The 23,480-nt window shown below is 46.0% G+C and overlaps 1 protein-coding gene across 1 annotated transcript in view; it reads left to right on the top strand.

The window, feature by feature from the left end:
* Positions 1-23,480, top strand: part of CUL2 (cullin 2) — a 537,998-nt gene that overhangs the window by 390,787 nt on the left and 123,731 nt on the right. The window contains exons 15-16 of the mRNA XM_085631872.1: positions 21,681-21,833; positions 22,299-22,376. Coding sequence (XP_085487998.1) covers positions 21,681-21,833; positions 22,299-22,376 — 231 coding nt within the window. The remainder of the gene's footprint in view (positions 1-21,680; positions 21,834-22,298; positions 22,377-23,480) is intronic.

The following is a 23,480-nucleotide window of genomic DNA, read 5'->3' as shown; positions in this document are numbered from 1 at the left end:
CCAAAAACTGGACATTTGGCACTGTCTTCTAAAAAGAGACATTTGGACAAACCAGCTCCACCTCCAAAGAGGAAGGACTGTGCTACCTCCCCTTTCAGAGTGCCTTCCCCACCTCCTCCACCCTCTCCACCTCCGCCTTCTCCACCCCTGCCTCATCGCTCCCCGACCCTGTCTCCAGACCATGATGATCAGGGGGACCCATACTACGACCCAGCAGATGTGCCACAAGATCCCACCCCAACAGGATCCCCAGACCCATGGGATGATTATAATAATCCAGACATTCCAGATGTCCCACAAGATGACCTTTATCCATCCAGGCCATCTCCACCAGAAGACTCATTAGGTTTTCACCACCTACTTCAGAGGGCGGCACATTACCACTGGGTAGAGCTACACACTGACCCAGTAGAGGAAGATTTCCTCCTAGACACCTTTGATACTGCACATAGGTCTACTTCTATACTACCTATGCTCAAAGGGGTAATAAAACATGCACCAGAGGTTTTTAAAGACCCAGTCAGGGCTAGGGTCCTCAACCCACGCATAGAGAAGAAATATAAAGCTGCCCCCACAGATCCTGCCTACATCAAGGGACCAGCGCCACTGGATTCCCTAGTGGTATCCACTGCAAGGAAGAGATCAAATTCCCAGGCGTCAGGCGAAGCACCACCGCCTGACAAAGAGTCAAAGCTTCTGGACGCGTCAGGAAAACGCACTGCGTCACAGGCAGCCAATATATGGCGTATCGCCAACACTCAAGCGCTATTGGCCAGATACGACAGAGCGCATTATGATGAACTAGAAACCATCATGCACCATCCCCCAGAAAAATACAAAAATAGGGCCAATGAATTAATTCAAGAGGGTAAGACCATAACTAACACCTCTATACGCTGTACCTTAGACGCAGCAGACACAGCCTCTAGGGCCATTAACACTAGTGTCCTCCTCCGTCGCCACGCTTGGCTGAGAGTTTCAGGCTTTAAACCTGAGGTACAAGCCTCCATATTAAAACCATCCATTTGATCAAGAACATTTATTCGGTCCAAAGGTAGATGAGGCCCTCGAGAAGCTGAAGAAAGACACATATATGGCGAAATCTATGGGAGCCCTACAGTCACACCCTCCTAGGCGCTCCTTTCGCCGCTCTTCCTTTCGGGGCACGGGCAGAGGCTACTCCTCAGATAGCGCGTCCACGTCCTACAAATCCCCTCCTCAATCAACCTTCACAAGGGGTTATCAAAGAGGCGGCTATAGAGGCAATAACAATAAAGGCAGAGGCAAAACAAATACCGCCCGCTCTGCCACACCGCCTACCCAATGACTTTCCCCTGCTCCCTCCACACCATACCACTCCGGTCGGGGGCAGACTACAAAATTTCCTTCACGTCTGGGAGTCCATCACATCAGACAGATGGGTGACCCAAATTATTCGTTCAGGGTACTGCCTAGAACTCGCATCTACCCACCCCAACATTCCACCCAGGCAACGCCCAATGTCACAAGAACATTCCACGTTACTAAAACCGGAGGTAATCTCCCTCCTTCAAAAAGACGCAATAGAACAGGTCCCCCCCCCGATCAGCAAAATGTAGGGGTCTACTCCCTATATTTTCTGATACCAAAAAGAGACGAGACTCTACGACCTATCTTAGATCTCCAGCCTCTAAACACATTCATACATTCGGACCATTTTCACCTGGTAACACTTCAGCAGGTACTTCCGCTCCTCTCCAAGAACGACTTTCTCACCACACTGGACTTGAAAGACGCATACTTTAACATTCCGGTACACCATGCCCACAGAAAGTACCTCAGATTCGTAGTGGATGGGCAACACTACCAGTTCAAGGTGCTCCAAATTCGGGGTCACAACAGCACCACGGGTATTCACCAAGTGCCTAGCGGTAGTGGCGGCACATCTCAGAAGACAGCACATTCACGTCTTCCCATATCTGGACGACTGGCTGATAAAAGCCGCGTCCTACAACCAATGTGTACACCACACCGCCACTACAATCCAACTACTTCACCAACTAGGCTTCACGGTGAACCACCAAAAGTCCCAGCTAACACCATCCCACATAAAGCAATACCTCGGTGCCACCATAGACACCTCAAAAGCCATAGCCTACCCCAATCCGGCCAGGATTGCAAGCATTCAGGCTTTGCGTCAAAAATTCATACTTCAACACTCCCTCTCAGCAAGAGTGTTTATGCAACTGATAGGGATGATGGCCTCTTGCATTTTCATAGTGCCTCATGCAAGACTCCTGATGCGTCCACTCCAAGAGTGCTTAGCACGCCAATGGAACCAGGCCCAGGGGCAACTGACAGATCTGGTGTTGGTAGACGGTCACACCCATCGCTCTCTGCAGTGGTGGAACACCACAAATCTTTCCAGAGGTCGACCGTTCCTGGACCCGGTTCCACAAATAATCCTGACAACAGGCGCATCGCTCTCCGGCTGGGGAGCTCATCTACTACACCTCACAGTGCAGGGCACATGGACGCCGCAACAAAAGTTACTCCACATCAATCATCTGGAGTTACTGGCAATCTTTCTAGCCCTAAAATCCTTTCACACACAGATTTTAGGCAAGGCAGTCCTTATCCGCACAGACAACATGACCGCCATGTACTACATCCAAAAACAAGGCGGCACACACTCTCCACAGCTCTCTCAACTAGCACAGAGCATATGGAGATGGGCAATTCCACACAAAATCTTTCTCCTAGCCCAGCATGTCCCAGGAGTCCAAAACACCATGGCAGATCTGCTCAGCAGACAGACGCAGCAGATCCATGAGTGGGAACTTCACCCGCAGGTTCTTCACCCGTTCTTTCAGATGTTGGGGCATCCACAGATAGACCTATTCGCCACCCACGAAAACAAAAAATGCCCAAGCTTCGCCGCCAGATACCCACACCCATTGTCCAAAGGCAATGCGATATGGATGAACTGGTCAGGCAAATTTGCGTACGCCTTTCCACCTCTCCCACTAATTCCATTAGTGGTGCGAAAGCTACAACAGCACTCCCTCACACTGATTCTAGTAGCTCCAACATGGGCCAGACAACCGTGGTACACCACGCTGCTGGAACTCTCGGTAGTGCCACACCAAAGGTTACACCTCCCACCATGCCTCCTAACCCAGAACCATGGAGAGATCAGACACCCGGACCCAGCTCAGCTCAACCTTGCGATCTGGCTTCTGAGATCCTAGAATTCGGATACCTTAACCTTCCCCCCGACTGTATGAACGTTATCAGAGAAGCTAGATGCCCTACCACTAGAGCCTGCTATGCTGCCAAGTGGAAAAGATTTGTTGTTTATTGCCATAACAACACAATCAACCCTCTAGACGCATCCATACAGCATATCATATGCTACTTACTCCATCTACAAAGATGTAACCTAGCATATACATCCATTCGGCTACACCTCGCAGCAATTGCTGCTTACCTACAAAACAGACAGCACCTATCACTTTTCAGAGTGCCTGCCATTAAAGCCTTCATGGAAGGCCTAAAACAAATAATTCCCCCCAGAGTGCCACCCTCACCTGTGTGGAACTTAAATATAGTTCTCACAAGGCTAATGGGACCGCCTTTCGAACCTTTGCATAAATGCGAACTGCAATTCTTCACATGGAAAACAGCTTTCCTTGTAGCCATCACCTCCCTTAGAAGGGTCAGTGAGATACAAGCACTTACTATACAAGAACCTTTTCTCCAAATGCACCCGAACAAGGTTGTCCTCCGTACCAACCCAAAATTCCTACCCAAAGTCATCTCACCCTTTCATCTGAACCAATCGGTAGAATTACCGGTTTTCTTCTCGCAACCTCAAACTGTTGCAGAAAGGGCTCTACACACACTGGATGTTAAAAGGGCCTTGCTTTACTATATCCAGAGAACACAACCTTTCAGAAAGACAAAGCAACTGTTTGTCTCTTTCTCTCCACCTCATAAAGGCAACCCCATCTCTAAATCAGGGATAGCTAGGTGGATTGTAAAATGCATACAGATTTGCTACCACAAAGCAAAATGCACGCTATCTGTTCCCCCTAAAGCCCATTCTACACGAAAGATAGGGGCTTCTATGGCTTTTCTAGGGAACATCCCATTAGATGATATCTGCAAGGCAGCTACATGGTCAACACCGCCCACTTTCACTAAACATTACTGTGTAGATGTGCAAACCAAGCAACAAGCTAGTGTGTGGGCCAGGCTGTACTAAAAACACTATTTCAAACCACTGCAACAGATACCGGTGGTCGCCGCTAAGGTTGGGAACTGCTATATAGTCTATGCAAAAGTGTGTAATCTGCAGCTCATATGCCTTGAACGGAATATGCTACTTACCAGTATGCATCTGTTCTTGGCATGTAGAGCTGTAGATCTACACACGCCCACCCGCCTCCCCGGCTACCTGTATCTGTTCCAGTCTATCTTATTTAGATACAACACACATGGGTTTCTTCACTGTTATTACTACGCTCCATCTTTCCCTGTTGGCGAAAAACAATCTGAGGATGGAGCCGAAGCCCATGCGCAATACGAACCAAGGGAGGAGTCACCGACCTCGTGACTTCCAAAGACTTTCCAAGAGGAAAAACAAACTGCAAACATCCGGGCCCAACACCAGATGGCGATCTATGCAAAAGTGTGTAGATCTGCAGCTCTACATGCCAAAACCAGATGCATACTGGTAAGTAGCATATTCCTTCCTTCCATAGGGTAACATTGACTGGCTACTTCAGAAATTTCTTCTGGGTGGAGTTTCTAAACTTTAAAATATTCACCTAAAATCAACCGAGTAACGAAAACGGAAATACTCACCTACTATTAGGAGAGATCCCAGTGCTGGATCTTGGTGCCCAGCACTGACCCTGAAGAGTACTTATAACCGTACTTACCACTAACTAAATTTTCTCCCATAGGAAACCATTGACTGTTTTTCTGTGAAATTTCTTCTAAGTGTCGATTTTTGCAAACTACAAATATTCTTTAAAAATCGTACCTACTGTGAAAACTTAATTACTTAGCTGTTTTAGATATATACCCCAGTGCTGAGCCTAGGAGCCCAGCACTGGATTACAAAAGTAACAAGAACATACTTTGCCCGTAACTTCAATTTTCTCCCATAGGAAACCATTGTCCTCTTTTCTATGAAATTTCTTCTGTGTTGATTTTGCAAACTTATAAATATTCTTTAAAAATTGCCTGTATAACTTAAACGCAGTTTCTCAACTGCTTACAGGTGGTACACTAGTGCTGCATCCAGGATCCAACACTGACCTAGAAAAAGTACTCATAACCCCACTTACCTGCTAAGTGAATTTCCTTCCATAGGATAACATTGGTAATTTGAGCAGAAAAAGTTTCTAAGTGTCAACATTTAAAATAGCAAAATATTGTTTAAAAATCACAACAGTAACTTAACTGAATTTACTCACTTGTTTCCAAGAACGGTGTCCGGACTGAATCTAGGATCCAGTCCTGGAGTTAGAATAGTAATCCTGAAAGTAATCAAGTGCACATAGCTTAAAATTCCCATTGAGCTCAATGTATTATTGTGTTTGAAATTGTGTAGCCTATTGCAACAACCTGTAACTATTACCTACAAAAATCAGCTGCATATTGCAAAAGTATTTAACTAAAGCATCTCATTCTGAGAAAGTATATTTAGATACCTATTGTCGGTTCTAAAATAAAATAACCATATATTTTTTATATAAACCATTGGCCTATAGTTCAGTTATTGAGTGTGTGAGACCATTTGCTGACTGAGTGTGTGCAACAAATGCTTTACACTGTCCTCTGATACTGCCTTACTGCTCGACCAAGCTACGACTTTAGAGAGTAAGGTTAGATCTAACTTTAACCTCTGCCAAACCTCTGGGGACTGTGGACTCTGTACACACTGTACCCATGTGGGAACAGTGTATACAGAGCCACTTTCTCACACTCTTCCTTGTCACATCGCCAAAGCAGTTTAATTTTCATATCCTTAATCCCATCAGAAAGCCCGTTCTGAAATTATATAATTGATTTTAAATGTACAAACTGGCTTGTACTTGGACATTAGCATGGCCCTTTGAACTTTGCAAACTCAGTGTTCACGTTAAACAAAGAGTCTGGTTTTTCTGTTTCTGTCTATTGTCAGGGCTTCCTTGACCTTTTTTTTTTTTTTTTTTTTTTTTTAAACAAATTTTATTGACTTTTGTATATAAAGTACAGAATGTCTGAGCGACATGAGGGCAAATGAAACATTGGTAGAATATATCCGATACAATCATTAGTCCCCGTTGCCCCATGTGCAATCTTAGTTAAAACATAATACAGTAACTCTGGTATTACCTTATCCCTTATAGTGCCCTATATCGTCCTAAATTATGGTCTTGGTCTCGCACATCACTAATTATGTGGTTTAGTAAGCTGTTAACTCTCTATTTTTGCACATATGTTATTACCTCATTATCCAATTGATCATCAGTTGTATTATATGTCTTCAGGGGAATATTTCTATAAGTAGCCCACCTTGTCCAGATTTTGGTGTTTCTGCGGACATCCTCAATCAAGAAAGACCGAAAGTTACAACTCTATTTTGAAATCCATGCCCGTCTTACAGAGCAATACTCAGGGTGGAGTTGTTGCCTTCCATTGTTTGGCAATATTGCACTTTGCTAATGTGACACCTAAAAATAAAAGGTCTCTTTTATATCTGTTTCTGCCTCTGAGTCCCTCCCCGAAGCTCCTCTTCATCGGAGCGGTTCTGGACTCGGCGCAGTTCCGGGCCTATCCTCCGGAACAGCGTGTCCGGGATATTCAGGCCCTGATTCCCATCTTTCGGCCTCTATCCTGGGTTTCGGTCAGGTTGGTGCTGCGGCTTCTGGGTCTGATGGCCTCCTGCATCCTGTTGGTGCATCACGCCAGGTGGCGAATGCGGGCTCTGCAGTGGGACCTGAAGTTTCAGTGGGCCCAGCATCAGGGCAACCTGTCCGACCATGTCTTGATCTCAGAGGGCAGTGGTGGCTCACGGACCGCGATTGGGTCAGTGGCAGATCCCTCTCCCTACCCCAACTGGAGCACGTAGTAGTGACGGATGCGTTCCTCCTGGGATGGGGGGGGCCAAATGGGCGAGGCGGAGATCAGAGGCCTCTGGTCTCCGGCGGAGTCACGGCTCCATATCAACCTTCTGGAGCTGAGGGCGATCCGACTTGCACTGAAGGCATTCCTTCCCTCTGTCTGGGGAAGTGTAGTGCAGGTGTTCACGGACAACACCACCGCCATGTGGTATTGCAACAAACAGGGCGGGGTGGGGCCGTGGAGGCCCTGTGCCTCTGGACATGGCTGGAACATCAGGCCATCACCCTGGTGGTTCAACATCTGGCGGGTTCTCTGAACGCCAGAGCAGATGAACTCAGCCGCCGGTGCATGATGGATCATGAATGGCGTCTAAACTCGGATGTGTGGCGCAAGGCCTCTTTCGGCAGTGGGGAGAGCCTTGGTTGGATCTATTCGCCACCGAAGAGAACGCGCAATGTCAGCAGTTCTGCGCGTTGGAGTTTCCAAGGCGGCACTCGCTCGGGGACGCCTTTCGTTGCGAGTGGAGTTGCGGTCTGTTGTACGCCTTTCCACCTATATCACTTCTGCCCAGAGTGCTGAAGAAGATCAGGCGCGACCGGGCCCAAGTCATCTTGGTGGCTCTGGATTGGACACGAAGATACTGGTATCCTGAGCTACTCAGTCTGTCGATCGATCCCCCGATACTACTGCCTCTTCAGGAGGACCTTCTGTCGCAGCAGCAGGGGACGGTCCTCCACCCGAACCTGTCCAGTCTCCACCTCCATGCATGGAAATTGAGCGGCGGCAGTTGATGCCATTTGACTTGCCTCCTGAAGTCTGTAATGTTATTCTGGCAGCCAGGCGTCCCTCCACAAAATCGGTATACGCCTGCAGGTGGAACAAATTTGTGGCATGGTGCACAGCAAAGGCTGTGGATCCCCTTTCCGCCCCTCTTTCTGAGGTTCTCCTCTTTGTACTTTCACTCGCCCAGCAGGGCTCTGCTCTGGGCACGCTCAAAGAATATCTTTCAGCTATTTCTGCTTTCCAACGGCTTCCTGATCAACCTTTTCTTTTCAAATCCCCTGTTGTTTCTCGATTCTTTAAGGGCATTACTCACATGTTTCCTCCTGTCCCTTTCGTGATGCCTCAGTGGGATTTGAACCTTGTCTTTGAGCCACTTCATAATTGTCCCCTTCGTCTTCTCACTCTTAAGACTGCTTTCCTGGTTGCCATCACCTCTGCTAGACGGGTGAGTGAGCTCCAGGCTCTCTCTTCTAAGCCTCATTTTCTTTCTGTCCATCCGGACAAAGTTGTTCTCAGGACTCGTCCTTCCTTTCTAAGGTGGTAACTGCCTTTCACATCGGGCAGTCTGTTACGTTGCCCACCTTCTTTCCGCCTCCGCATCCCTTGAAAGAGGAAGAGAGGCTCCACCGTCTGGACCCAAAACGGGCGCTGTCCTTTTATTTGGACCACACTAAGCAGTTCCGGGTGGACGACCAACTCTTTGTTGACTACGTGGGCGCTAAGAAGGGGCGGGTGGTGTACAAGCGTACCATCTCTCGGTGGGTCGTTTTGTGTCAAGGCCTGTTACTCCTTAGCTAAAAAGGAACCTCCTGTAGGGCTGTGGGCCCATTCCACTCGGACCACGGCGGCGACAATAGGCCTGGGCCGGGGAGTCCCCTTGCAGGACATCTGTCAGGCTGCAACGTGGGCTTCGCTGCACACGTTTGCCAAACATTATTGCCTGGACAGCCAAGTTCGGAGAGACGGCTTCTTTGGCCATTCTGTTCTCCAGGACTTTCTGGTGTGATCTTGGTTCGCAGACCCACCACCGGGGTTGGTATTGCTGGGGTATCTATTCTAAGGTGAGGAATCTAACTAACGTGTTTCTTTCAGATGAACAAGTGACTTACCTTCGGTAACGATATATCTGTAAGAAACATTAGTTAGTTAGATTCCTCACCGACCCACCCATCCTCCCCGTTCTGCGAACCAATATCTAGGGTTGAGGTCATCCCTTTCAGGGCCCTAGAATTTTTTGGCACCAGTGTCGGTCTCTTGCATGGCTCTGCGTTCCTGGCACGGAAAGCTATGTACAAGAACTGACGTCAGCGCGCGAGGGCGACGTCTAAGTACTCAGGCGACGTAATCCCAGCGATCACGATGACGGACGCGGAGCCGCAGACGACGCCTAGCGACGCGCAAGGGTATTGCTGACGAAAAATCTTTCCGCAGCCTGCCTGACGCCTGGGATAGTCTAAGGTGAGGAATCTTAACTAACTAATGTTTCTTACAGATATATCGTTACCGAAGGTAAGTAACTTATTCTATTGTCACATCAGTAGACTTTTTTTAAAAGAAACTTTATGGGGTTTTGTTCTTTTAAGGTTAGCGACTCTTCTTACTAAGAACAATTTCAACCTAAATTAGCATTTCTTTCCAGTGATAGTGTGTTTGGCTCCAAGTGCCCATGTGTCTGTGTATTTTTCAGTGAGTATTAACTCCAACCGGGGACTTCAAAGTTATTTGACTCATTCAAACTCCTATTGGGAGGTGATTTTCGTTGTAAGGAAAATGTTTTAATTGAAGAAGGCAGCCACTACACTGTGCATGCTTTTGTTGGTTTGTATTTGGTTGGAACAGATGTGTTTTAGAAACTCCATATCCCACCCCACCAAATAAATGGCCATCACGCTTATAAATTAAGTTTGTAGACTGTGGACCCAAGTTTTAATCTAAGATAGGGATCTGATTGGCTGCCATTATGTTGGTCGCAGTCCTAGTCATGAAAAACAAAATCTGGGTTTATGGGTTGACCAGTTGATGCCTTTTTAATAATAAACTGCATTTATTGCCTACTTTCCTGTGCCAATATTAGGCCACTGTTTTACGATTCAGGTGGTCAAGTATCCTCCTTTTGAGACTATGGGCAAAAATTGATCATATTTTCAGGCAATGGCCACAGTTTATGCCCTGTAGGTTCTGCAGAATTGTTACTGTGTGCCAGCTATGCCCAATTGGTATGTCAAACCGATATTGTGCACGTTGACACTGGACAAGGGTGCAAGGCATGACTGAAGGCTATGTCCTGCACCAAAAACACAGAGAATATTTCTGAAAGCTAAGCAATATGCATATTGTGAGTACTGAAACTGTCTTGGGCATGACCTAAGACTGTGGGCTTTCCCAAGTATCTGCAATGCATTGATCAAGGGCATGCTCTGTTGGTACTAAAAGTATGCCTAAAGAACACAGTGCACTGAATTTTTGCTTTTTGTTTGCTTTATTTTTTTCTTGGTATGTTTGACAAGTCCACAAATATATTGGAAACACCAATAGTTTCATAATGTGACCGAAAATATGCATTTTTTGCTTACAGACATAGTTTTCGACCAGAGTCTTGAAAAGCAGGGTAGGACCCGCAAGTGCTCAAATCTGGTAGTAATTAACCAGTATTGCCAAGGCCAATAGGTCTCACCAATAATTTTTAGCTACGCTACACAGCATCCGCAGTACTGTGCAGCATGGCTAAAGTAACATGTAAAAGAAGCATTGGCATAGGCAATAGGTCTCGCCTTTGGGACCTTATAAGTGTTTAGCCATGCAACAGTTGCATAACTAAACACTTATAAGGTCCCAAAAGCGAGACCTATTGGCTATGCCGTGCGGCCGCAAAAATGAAAGTGATCGCGATGAAACATCAAAGCGGCCGTGCGGCCGCTAAAGTGAAAGTAATCACGGTTGGCGGTCATCCAGTGCGCGACCGCCGCAAGGTCGCTCCGAAACTGTGAGGCGCCCCGCGTAGGATCGTCAGAGAGGGCCACCACTAGCTGTGTGTCGTCAGCATACGAAACCATGGTCAAAACATGGTCCTTCGCCACCGCCGCCAGGGGTTGAACATAAAGGTTAAACAGAACAGGGCTCAATGCCGAGCCCTGGGTAACCCCCTGCTTGATGGAATGAGCGTGGGTGAGAAAGGTGGGGGCAGTGACCTGGAATGTTCTGTCAGATAGAAAAGATCGAAACCAATCCAGGGCAAGACCTACCACCCCCACCTCCTCTAGACGACGCAAGAGGATCAGATGGGAGACCGTATAAAAATCGACACCAAGATCGAGTAATATCAAGGCCGCAGTTTGTCCCTCGTCCAGAATGGTCATACAGGAGAGAGACAGAGACTGCATGGTGAAGAAGTGGCATAAGAAAGTACATGCAGAAAGAGTGAAAAGAACGTGATAAAGGCTAAGGGGATGACTCATGCTCTATGAAGATGGAGAATGTCATAAAGATATAGGAAGAAAACTTCTTAAGTGTCTTAACAGTGAGACACTGCAGAGTAATTTGGTGTGAAGGGGAAAACAGGAGTAAATGAGATGCTCTTAAGACTTAAAATGTTAAACTCAGTATCTTATTTTCAGAATTGGAACACTTTCTATTCAAATTTTTCACAACAATATCGTTATTAATCAGTTATCGGATACTTCTAACTGGTTGCCAAATCTGATAGTTCAGGCTTGTTTTAAACATGGGTTCATTATTCTGTGGTATGTCTGGATGTAATAACAAACGGATCACAGAAAAGCAACCAAATACTTGTCAGTTTGCATGCTGCGTGAATCATGGAATTCAGGTTAACAAGAGGCCACGCCAATTGGAAAGGATTCCTAATTACTCCTCTTTGGCCACACCCCCGTTAGAAACTGTCCCTTCCCCCTTTACATCCCATTTAGTGCACTGTTGCTTTACGCGGGCCCAAACTCTGCATGTTTCCTGAATAAGGAGCATTCCTGACTGGTGAGAATGCATTTCCTAAGTGTCATATACACTCCTTAATATTTTCCTGAAATCAGTAGTTCTAGATCACAGCAGATGGAACCAAGTGTTTGACTCTGAACAGGCAATTTGATTACAAAGTTTAGATTTAAACTTTTAAGTTATAGTATTTTACCTTTTGTAGTAATCAAACTAAATCCTAGGATCGTTTCAGATCATAACTCATTGTCGTTATTTCTTAAGTCTACCAAATTGGTAAATGCTACACCCTCACATAGATGGACACCTGATTGTAAGCTCCCACTCAACGTAGAGTTTATTAGCTTTATGGGCTCAGGTCTAAGTGAGGTTATTTGTTTCAACAAAAGGTCTGCCAAGCCTATAATGGTCTTGGATGCCTTAAAAGCTTTTGTTTGTGGCCAGACCACTAGTTAGATTATCTGTAAGGGTATGGCTGAACGCGTTGCCAAGGCTAAGTGACAGGAGAAGCTTCTCCAACTGGAGGTAGAGTACTCACTCCTACTCAAGTCCTAAAATCACTTCAGTAATATCTCTGATATATTCAGACAATTGACCACACTACATATGCAATTGAAGAGAATGATTTGGGACAGAGCTTGCTCAAAGAATTGGGCAAACTGTCTTTCGTGCTTTGAGGAAAAGTGAGGCGATGAAAAATCTATTGGCATTACAATTAAAAGATGAGAATAATAAAAAGTTAATAACAAGCACAAGAGCTGCCATGAGTAAAATTGTCACTGGTTGCTCAACAATTTGAACAGTTTTTCATCCGTTTTATTCCAACCTTTATAATGATGATGGCCAGGCAACTCATGGTATGATTGATCGCTATCTTCGGGCTGTCGGACTCGATCAATTTACAACAGTAAAGAGGGCTGGACTGGATACTCCAATCACCAAGGAGGAGATTGAAAGGGCCATTGCACAATTAACAATTGTTAAAGCAGCCCGACCCGGCTCTCTCCCTACAGAATTCTATAACCTGTTTCGAAATATTATCATTGGGCTCTTCTTCAAACTTGTTAACACCCCGGCATTCTTAAAATCCACACCGCCCTCATAGGGGGAAACCTATAGATCTGTGTTTTTTTCCAAATAGAATAAGGATGTGCTGAATTGCGGCTCATATCGCCCAATATCACTTATAAACTATGACTCTAAAACGTACACACGGATATTGCCCATCAACTGGGGGCGGTCATAGGATTATTAATAGGCACTATGCAGCATGGATTTGTTCATTCACGTACTTCCACCTCTCATATAAATCTAGAGATATACGCACTTAATGTGGCTGAATAGTTGAAAAAATCCCTCCAGTATGAACCTTGACCTGTTCTCAGGCCAGGTCCGCTCCCCCACCGTGCCAGCGTTCCCTGCTGGTGCTCTGCCTGCTGCCCTCGCCGCTGCTGCTGTTGGAAGTTCGAGGCCCTCCTCCACCCGCAGGCTCCCACCTGCGCCTCATCCCTGGTGGCCCAGTGGTGGGCGGTAAGTATCAAGTCTGACCTCTTCCTCTGTCCGTGTTTCTCTCTCCCGATTTCCCTCCTCCTGCTTGTCTGCTGCCCTGAATTATATTCTTCCTTTGCTCGTTTCATTTTTCGTAAGCTTTTCTGCCTTTAGCCTGCCTGTCTGTTTCCTCCTAATTGTATTCTGCCTTTGCCTCTGCTCGTTTCATTTTTCGTAAGCTTTTCTGCCTTTAGCCAGCCTGTCTGTTTCCTCCTAATTGTATTTTGCCTTTGCCTCTGCTCGTTTCATTTTTCCTACGTTTTTCTGCCTTTAGCCTGCCTGTTTTTTCTCTCACTCTCTGTTCTTCAGTGCTGTTGGTCTTTTTTCAGCGCCCTTCTCCCCCCCGCCTGCCCCCCGCTCTCCTTTCCCGCCGCTGCCTCCCCTGCGGCCCCGCCCCCATCCTCTCCCATTCGCCACCCGCCTTCCAGCTGCTGCTCCTCCCTCCCTCCATCCTTCTTAATGCAGGCAGCCGTGCGGCCGCGCAGCGGGCGTGCCGCAGGCGCGCCGGAGGCAAGCCCGTCTGCGCCTGTCCGCGCCTGGACCACGCCCAGCGCCAGGACCCCTGGCCCCCGACGATGCCAGCCCACACGACGGACTTACGACGCCGCCACCCTCAACGCACTCAAACCCGGCCGGAACCCCGCCTGCTACCGAGCCACCCCGAAACGCACCCACGGACCCTTCACCTGCCAAGCCTGCAATTTCACCTGCCTCCGGACCTGCACCGCACCTGAAAGGCCAGGCACCAGCAACAACTACCTCAAGTGCATCCTGCTCAACACCCGCTCCGTCCACAGGCACGCCGTCGAACTCTGGAACCTGCTCGACACAACTTCACCAGACGTCGCCTTCCTCACGGAAACCTGGATGAACGCCTCCTCAGCCCCCGACATCGCCATAGCCATCCCGGACGGATACAAGATCACCCGGATCGCGCCAACCAGACCGGAGGAGGCATCGCCATCATCCACAGGAACACCATCCGCATCACGACCAACTCCGACGACACCCTCACCGCCGCCGAGCACCTTCACTTCCAGATACACACCGACCCCAAGACCACCCAGAGAGGCATTCTCATCTACAGACCCCCGGGACCACGCACACAATTCAGCGAAGTCATCGCAGACTTCATCAGCCCGCACGCCCTCACCTCCTCTGACTACATCCTCCTAGTGGACCTCAACTTCCATTTGGAGAACAACAATGACAGCAACACCACCACCCTGCTGGACAACCTCGCCAACCTCGGACTCAAGCAACTGGTGAACACCCCCACCCACTACGCCGGCCACACGCTTGACCCCGTCTTCTCCTCCAGCAAGCACATCTCCTTCAGCCACTCCACCGAACTTCATTGGACTGATCACAGCTGCGTCCACTTCAACTTCAGGAGAACCACGACCCACCATCACCCGCAACAGGCTCCCCGCAGGAGCTGGAACAAGATCACCGCCGACCAACTCACCACCTCCCTCAGTCAGAACCCTCCCGCTAGCGCAACGGACCCCAACGAAGCAGCCGGCAGCTTCACACAGTGGCTCACCAACTGCGCCGACGACCTCGCACCTCTGAAGAACCCACCCAGCAGACCCGGCAGCAAGAAAGCCTTGTGGTTCACCAACGAACTCAAAACATCCAAGAAAAACTGCCGCACCCTCGAAAAAGCCTGGCGCCACGACCAGACTACAGAAAACATAACAGCCCTCAAGAACGCCACCTGCATACACCACCAGCTGATCCGCACCACCAAAAGAACAACATTCAAAGAACGACTGGACAACAACACCCACAACAGCAAGGAACTCTTCAGCATCGTCAAAGAGCTCTCCAACCCCAGCGCCGGAAACAACGACATCACACCCTCGCAAGACCTCTGCGACTCACTCGCCTCATTCTTCCACCGCAAGATCGCTGACATACACAACAGCTTCGGCGCACAGACCACGCACCCAACCACCGAACCAATGCCCCCCACCACCACCCTCTGCAACTGGACCCCGGTCAGCACCGAAGACACCACCCGCACGATGAGCACCATCCACTCCGGATCCCCTGCCGACCCCTGCCCCCACCACGTCTTCAACAAGGCAGACTCCATCATCGCACCCCAACTCCGGGACATCATCAACATCTCCTTCACCACCGCCACCTTCCCAGAGAGCTGGAAGCATGCCGAGCTCAGCGCCCTCCTGAAGAAACCGACAGCGGACCCCACCGACCTCAAGAACTTCCGCCCCATGTTGCTCCTCCCTTTTCCTGCCAAAGTCATCGAGAAGACCGTTAACAAACAGCTCGCTGCCTTCCTCGAGACGAACGGATCCCTCGACCCCTCACAGTCCGGTTTCCGAGCCAACCACAGCACCGAGACCGCCCTCATCGCAGCCACCGACGACATCAGATCCCTGCTCGACAACGGGGAAACAGCTGCCCTCATCCTCCTGGACCTCTCTGCAGCGTTCGACACAGTTTGCCATCCACACTAATACAGCGCCTCAGCAACACCGGAATCCAAGAGAAGGCACTGGAGTGGATCATCTCGTTCCTCGCCAGAAGAACCCAGAGAGTCCGCCTCCCCCCGTTCCGTTCCGCAGCCACCGAAGTCATCTGCGGCGTACCTCAAGGATCCTCCCTCAGCCCCACCCTCTTCAACGTCTACATGAGCCCCCTCGCGACCATCGCACGCCAACACAACCTTAACATAATTTCCTACGCCGATGACACCCAGCTGATCCTCTCCCTCACCAATGACCCCGCCACCGCCAGAGCCAGCCTACACGAAGGAATGAAAGACGTCGCTGAGTGGATGGAGAACAGCCGCCTGAAACTGAACTCTGACAAGACGTAAGTCTTCATCCTGGGATCATCCCCCTCCACCTGGGATGACTCCTGGTGGCCCCCTGCCCTGGGCACCACCCCCAAGCCAACGGACCACGCACAAAACCTGGGCTTCATCCTGGACTCCTCCCTCTCGATGACCAAACAAGTCAACGCCGTCTCGTCATCCTGTTTCAACACCCTGTGCATGCTTCGAAAGATCTTTCGATGGATCCCCACCGAAACCAGGATGACGGTCACCCAGGCACTCGTCACCAGCCGACTGGACTATGGGAACACCCTCTACGCGGGATCCACAGCCAAACTACAGAAAAGACTCCAGCGCATACAGAACGCCGCCGCACGACTCGTCCTGGACATCCCCCGCCACAACCACATCTCCGCCCACCTGAGAGACCTGCACTGGCTCCCCGTCAGCAAGAGGATCACGTTCAGACTCCTCACCCACGCACACAAGGCTCTCCACGACCTGGGCCCCAAGTACCTCAACAACCGCCTCACTTTCTACAAGCCCACCCGCCAGCTGCGATCGGCCAGCCTCGCCACCGTTCCACGCAGAGCCACCGCCGGAGGAAGATCCTTCTCCTACCTGGCGGCCAAGACATGGAACTCCCTCCCCATCCACCTACGGCTGACCCAGGACCATCTCTCCTTCAGGCAGCAACTCAAGACCTGGCTTTTCGAGCAGTAACGGACCCCTCCCCCCCGCGCCTTGAGACCCTAGCGGGTGAGTAGCGCGCTTTATAAATTGTTTGATTGATTGATTGATCCTGTTGGATGCTGAAAAAGCTTTCGACCATTTCTCCTACCGATACTTGTGAGCAGTTATGCCTGTGATGGGATTCGGTTCAGAGTTCATCATACGGAGTCAGTTGTTGTACTCCTCTCTAACTGCTTGGTTCATCTGTATAGAATCATTGTCTAATCTATTCAAATCAGTCTTGGTACAAGGCAGGGATGCCCCCTATCCCTGCTTTTATTCACCCCCTATTTGGAGCGATACTTTTGGGGACTCAAATCTTCTGTTTCCATTCTATCCTTGTGGTTGCATAATTGGTAGGTCAAGCTCTTGGCTGATTCAGATTATATTGCAATCTTAACATCATTCCCAGAACGGTTTTCCCAGCCATTGAGGATGCTGCTGCAGTATTTGCGCAAGTCTCATGATATAAATGAACACAGACAAGACAGAAATTGTTGTTAAAGTTCTTCCAGAAATGAACGATGTTTGATATGTCACACCGGCCAGAAAGGTTGAAAGTTCTTGTCAGATATTTGAATGGCAATTCAAAAAACCTCACTGTGCTATAAGATATCCACAAGCGCTTCGCGGTTAGGGCGGGGTTGCACTCCTATCTCTCTGGCACTATTCTATATCTGCATTAATCTCAAGGCTCTGCAGTTGTGGAGGTGGGGTTATGGGGCCTGGCTGAGTTAGTCCCAGAGTATCGGATCTTCCCACAAATCATTATATCCTATGAAAGATCTGATTGATACATGCCTATTTCAAACACACAATGTTTAAGACTCTTTGGGTGTAACATATGGTTTGGCTGAATAATCATTCTATTTGCTATAACCATTGTTCCATAAATTCACATTTTTGGGGAATAATCCTTTTTTCCAGGATAGTGATTTGAGGTGTTGGTGTGGCTCTAAAGTTGTGACCCTTGGTCAGCTCTATAGAAATGAGGTTCTTTTGACATTTCAGGAGACAAACAACAAATATCGAGTCCCTAAGATTTAGTCCCTTTTCCCATCGACAATTAAGAGAATTCTTATCACAGCTCTCTCCTAATTAAATCAGTATGGCTAATAAGTTTCTACAAAGATTTATTGAGGTACCTAGATGCAGCTATATTGGTATTTTTATTCAGTATTGATGAGCCAGAAGAATATAGTGAATACGTTTGATATCCTGTCTGCTGCTGGTCCTGCAACCTACCTATCAGTGTCTCTGTTGCAGACATAAGGTGTACCAATTTGCTCGCTCAGAATATAATAAACGTCTCTAGTTTAAAAATTCATTGCATTTTATGATTTATACTACACACCCAACAAGCTGCATAAATGGGGAATGAGGGATACATCAGATTGTTTTTGTTGCAGTAAGCTTGGTGCTGATACCGTACATAATTTATGCAAGATTCGACCCTATGGCTGTTCTATTGGGTCATGGATGACATTGCGGGGGCCTTCTTTTTTGCTATAATAATTGTAAGACTGGCAATTGCTCAGGCATGACTTCAGAAGGAGGTTCCAGATTCTCTGTCATGGTGGCAGGAGTTTGTTTTCCTTTGTGGGTTGGAATTGGCTGTTGTTCAAAATTGTTAAGTTTATATATTTTTTTTTGTATGTGCGAGCCGACCAGACAGGGCTTCTCGGATCTCACACCTGGTTACGCATTGGTATAAGGAAGGGATATGACCAATTTGCACTGTCAGTAATTCTTTCTCTATGGTCAATCATTCCGTTTTTAAGTTTAACCTTCATATGTATGCTGAAGCAATTTTTGTGATATATTCATTAAGGTATTTTTTCGATATTTATTCTTTCACTATTTATCTGTATCTGCTTTATCGACCTATATATTTCCATTTAAAAGTTGTTTTTTTCAAACAGATTACAACTTTGAAGTTCTCCATCTTTGGAAATATATCAATAAATGACTTGACCCAACTTTTTCGCTAATATCTCAGCTATCGCTAAACTGATTTGCACCAAATAAAAAAAACATACAGATCGCATTGGTCTCTGCATGAATGAGCTCTTTTGTGTTGGTCCGTGCAGTGTTAGTTTCTGTGGCTTGGACTGCACCTTCCATTTGAAAGTGAAATTGATATTTCACGTTGTTGATCTCCGTCTAGAAGTTCATTCTTGACCAATCTGCATGAAACGGATAAGAAATGAATTGAACTGATTTCTGTGTGTCTAATTTTTTAAGATGCAGCGTTTTGCCACAATTCCTTAAACTGTGCCAAATCTATGAGAAACCCCAAAATGTTTTTCTTAAGCTAAGTTTAACATAACTGTCACACACAGATTTACATAGTTTAATATGCTATTTATGCTATTTATCACTAATGTTCACTAAAGGGAAAGGCTATGATTCTTGAGAACCACAGTGCCTCCTCCCTTCCTCAAATAAGTAATAAATGTTGTATTACTCTCTACAGATCTTCCTAGATAGTATTAGAAGACAAGAACAGATATATTTGATTAGGACCAGAACACAAGGAGAGGTACACATGGGTCAATCTAACCTGTACTAAGGTTAAATCATTCGTACAAAGATGAAAGTCATCTCACTTAATCGCCATATTTTAAACCAACGCAAATGATACCTCAGCAGAGATACAATTGATGAAACCCCTGCGTACGTGTATCTTAGTGTCAAGATAGACTCAAGGGCTACGTTCGCACCCCAAAAGGAGGCGATTAAGGAAAAAGCATTGGTTTTCAACTATGCGTTTACAACACTAGTAAAATCCATCCAGGGGCACTGTCTTCAGCCACTGGCTGCAGTAATGAAGGCTAAACTGATACCTGCGCACACATATGGAGTGAAAATAAGGATCGGTGCAGAGGCCAGCCCCCATGACAGCCTCGTGACAAGATCGTATAAACTATTCTTCCAGCTACAGAGATCTGCATCACCTGCCTAAGTTCGGCTGGAGTCCTCACTGGTAAAGCATTTTCTTGTCAAGCCTGTGGCATTCGTTAAATGCTCTCACAAACTGCAGTCTGCCGCAGAGGGTTCACTGGCTAATTTAGCCTGGTTTGAAATCAACTTTCAAAGGGGAAAGGTGAATTAAAAAGTACCTCGAAAGAAGCATTGAAAAGCTCGACTTGGGTGATTTATGGAACCTCAATACATCCCGCCAAGTTTTCAGAAGAGCAGCAAACAAGTCCATTTAATTGCAAAGTTAGCTGGATGGCAAAGATAAAGTGGCCAATCGGTCACATGGGTGGCTGGTGCTAAATCCTACGACTTCCAAATAAAACTCCTCCTCCTGTAAGCCACTTCCCATGAAATTTAAACTGAAATTATTGACACTGCGACTTGGTGATAGTCCAACTCTAGACTTTTTACGAAAGTGGAGGGAAGAAGGTCAAAGGGGCGGACCAGAAATGCCGTTTGTCATCAGGCAGGTGAAACTCTGCAGCATGTTATCTGGATTTGTTCCGCTATAGGCCATCCGCAAAGAAGTATGATGAAAAAAAATAATTCGATGTATTAGGTCCCGTAGATGAGCACTAATTGAGTAATTAGATCCAAGGAATACAATGCTTATCATTTGGTTGGTACAATTCTTGGCCATCTTTAAATCCCTTGCCAAAGTTCACTCGTAAACCCCGCCGGGGGTTAAGGTTGACGGTTAAGAAGGGCCTTGTTAAGAATCCTTGAAACCCATCCAAATCATGGTGGGCTGCTAGGGACAACATATGCTTGTTGGCTCCCTATCCCGCCAGGTTGGATATTAGCCCGAGTCTCGTGAAACAGCTTCCATGATCAAAAATTAGCACTGCTGCCCTTTTTGCATAATTTTGCACACTGTACAGGCCTTTGCCATTTTTATATTAGCGCTTTGCCGCAACTAGATGCTAGATAGAAACCGGGCCAATCTGCTTACACTTTCTGGCTAGTGATTAAACAAGTACAAGATTTGCACTGTTGCACTTTACTAGTTATTTTGCACACACTGGCACAATCAGTTACTAAATAATTTGCACCTGTGCACACTGATTCTATATGATTGTTTTTTCTCCTAATTTTATTTATCTATTGTGATTTCAACAGTATATTTTAATAATGTTTATGGTTTTTATTCACTAATAAACACATATTACTACTACCCTGTACTTGAGTTAAATCATTAGATATGAGCTTTACACTGTAGTAATATGTGCAAATGTGCGTTCTTTTGTCTTATTGGGCGTAATTCTTTCACCGGCATAACATATTTGTGTGTTCGTTTCTTTTATATACTTGTTTGCTAGTGTATAAGATTAATTACTGCAAATATTGACAAACTAGTTTTGCTCTATTTGTCTAAATAACCCCCTTTTCATTTGCATATTTGACTAAGTGAGTGAAATGTTGTCACTAACACTTTACACCAAAGCAATTGGTACACTACTATTCATTTAGGTAGGCTGTCCATAAAAGTATACTCTATCCTAGAAAAATGTAGAAGATGAAAATGTTTAAATAATAAAAATGCTTAGCTGTTTTACTAATTACTCAAAGAATGTGTTGCATTGCAATTGTTGCTTTTCAGGGCACTAGTGCACGCTAGAGAGCTGAATTCTCCGAGGCACTATAAGTATTTTACCGAATTATTGAAAAAGTGGGTTTATAGTTGTATTTTTAAAATGACCACATTGAATTGTGCTTTCTGTTATATTTTTTTACTGCATTAAATAAGCAAACTCTTAAAACCTCATGTTAAATTTATTCACAGCAAGCATGTGGCTACGAATTCACAAGCAAGCTTCATCGAATGTATACCGACATGAGTGTTAGCACCGACCTCAATAATAAATTTAACACCTTCATGAAGAAACAGGACACTACGATAGATCTGGGAATTAGTTTCCAAATATATGTCTTACAGGTAAAAAGAGAAGTGTAATTCATTGCTGATCAATTCTAATTTCTAATGCACTAATGTAACAAAAGAAGAAACTGTTTGAACACAAGGTGTCGTATTAGAAACGTGGCTTTTTCAAAATGTACTTCTGTTTAATACCGGTTTGGCAGATCCGCTTTTCATGTTAGCAGTAGGGTTTTTTGTTTTAACCTTAGAGTCTTGCCGATGTTTAATATGTAGCCAAAATAAATAACTACTACATCACTTGTCAAAAATACTTCACACTGCCTGACTCATTCAGAATCCCTGGTCTCAAACATGTAAAATCATCACGTTGTTGGTAGAAAATGTTCTATAAATTTAGAAATGTGAGAATGTGTTTTGTGAGGGGTCATGAATTATCTTCACTGACGGCGTTTTTTGATCAAACCTGTCTTGTTTATTCTTTTACTTGTCTGCAATGTTAACTTCATGTTTTCTTATCTTTAGGCGGGTGCTTGGCCATTAACTCAAGCCCCTTCATCTACGTTTGCAATCCCTCAGGAACTGGAAAAGAGTGTACAGATGGTAGGTTGGCAGAAGGCTTCTAATAAATCTACTACTATGCGCTTAATGCTTAAAACCTGAAAAGTGCTCTACAGGTAGTTTGTTTTATTTTTAAATTAACTTCTCCACATAGTGTATAATGTTGCACAAAAAGTGTAATAATGAATTGACAGAAGTAATTAATGTCCACAATGTCTCCAAACCCTACAAGTAAGACTGTAAATGTAGGAGTGAGATGGTTTATTTTGGCCTGCTAGCGATGTCCTAGACTGAGAATTCGACTTAGTTTTTGACATCAGTCCACCGGAATGTACATTGTCTGTCTGAGGATTATTTTCCAATATTTTACAGGTGGAGGATGCTCATATTCGAATATTAGCAGATTTGATTTTTAATTTCCTAGGAGTCCTGCAAGTGTCCCCAGTGTTCCACTGACCATATATTATGTTGGTGGCTTGTATATGACGTCCTACAGTGATCTCTTAGATACTACATTTTTCAGTTAGATGTAAAGCAGACCAGCTCACAGGAAACATAGAAATCTTTTTTTCATGTTTGAATGTAGCTCTACTGTGAACTAAAGGTAACTTTTTCTTTTTAGTTGTGTAAAGTGCTTTATATCAAGAACTGATTTTTAAAATGTTTCTAGTTCTAATAGAATATTAAAACAATGCTCTTTATATTAAGAGTATCACCAGTCCTTTTTTCATAATCCATGCCATCTTCACCTTCCTGTTGGCTAAATGAGGAAGACTGGGTAATCATAGAGTTGGCTAATACTACCCAGATAAGGACTAAAACAGTTATTTAGGCTTTGCAGGAATCCAGAAATGTGGCAACTTTCCCCATGCTTGCTTTAACAACAGTAATTTACTTTCAGCCTTGGCCTGGAAACAGTTGTACCATGCCACCAGACATCTGCCCTGTATGCTACTAGTACATCCTCACTCTTTCACAGACACAAGCTTAGCTCTGTGAGACTTTACTGGATTTTCCACTGATCTATTACTTCACAACAGGGTACCCAAAAGGACCCTCCATCTGATCTTATTCCTAGACACCCTTCGGCAAGCAGGAAACCAAAGCATAACTTGACTCATGCTTTCTAGACCATCTAGTAGTTTG

Source organism: Triturus cristatus, chromosome 10 (genome assembly GCF_964204655.1).
Source record: "Triturus cristatus chromosome 10, aTriCri1.1, whole genome shotgun sequence".
In the NCBI taxonomy this organism is placed as follows: Eukaryota; Metazoa; Chordata; class Amphibia; order Caudata; family Salamandridae; genus Triturus; species Triturus cristatus.
The sequence above is the reverse complement of the archived record's forward strand: the minus strand, read 5'-3'. Positions and strand labels throughout refer to the sequence as shown.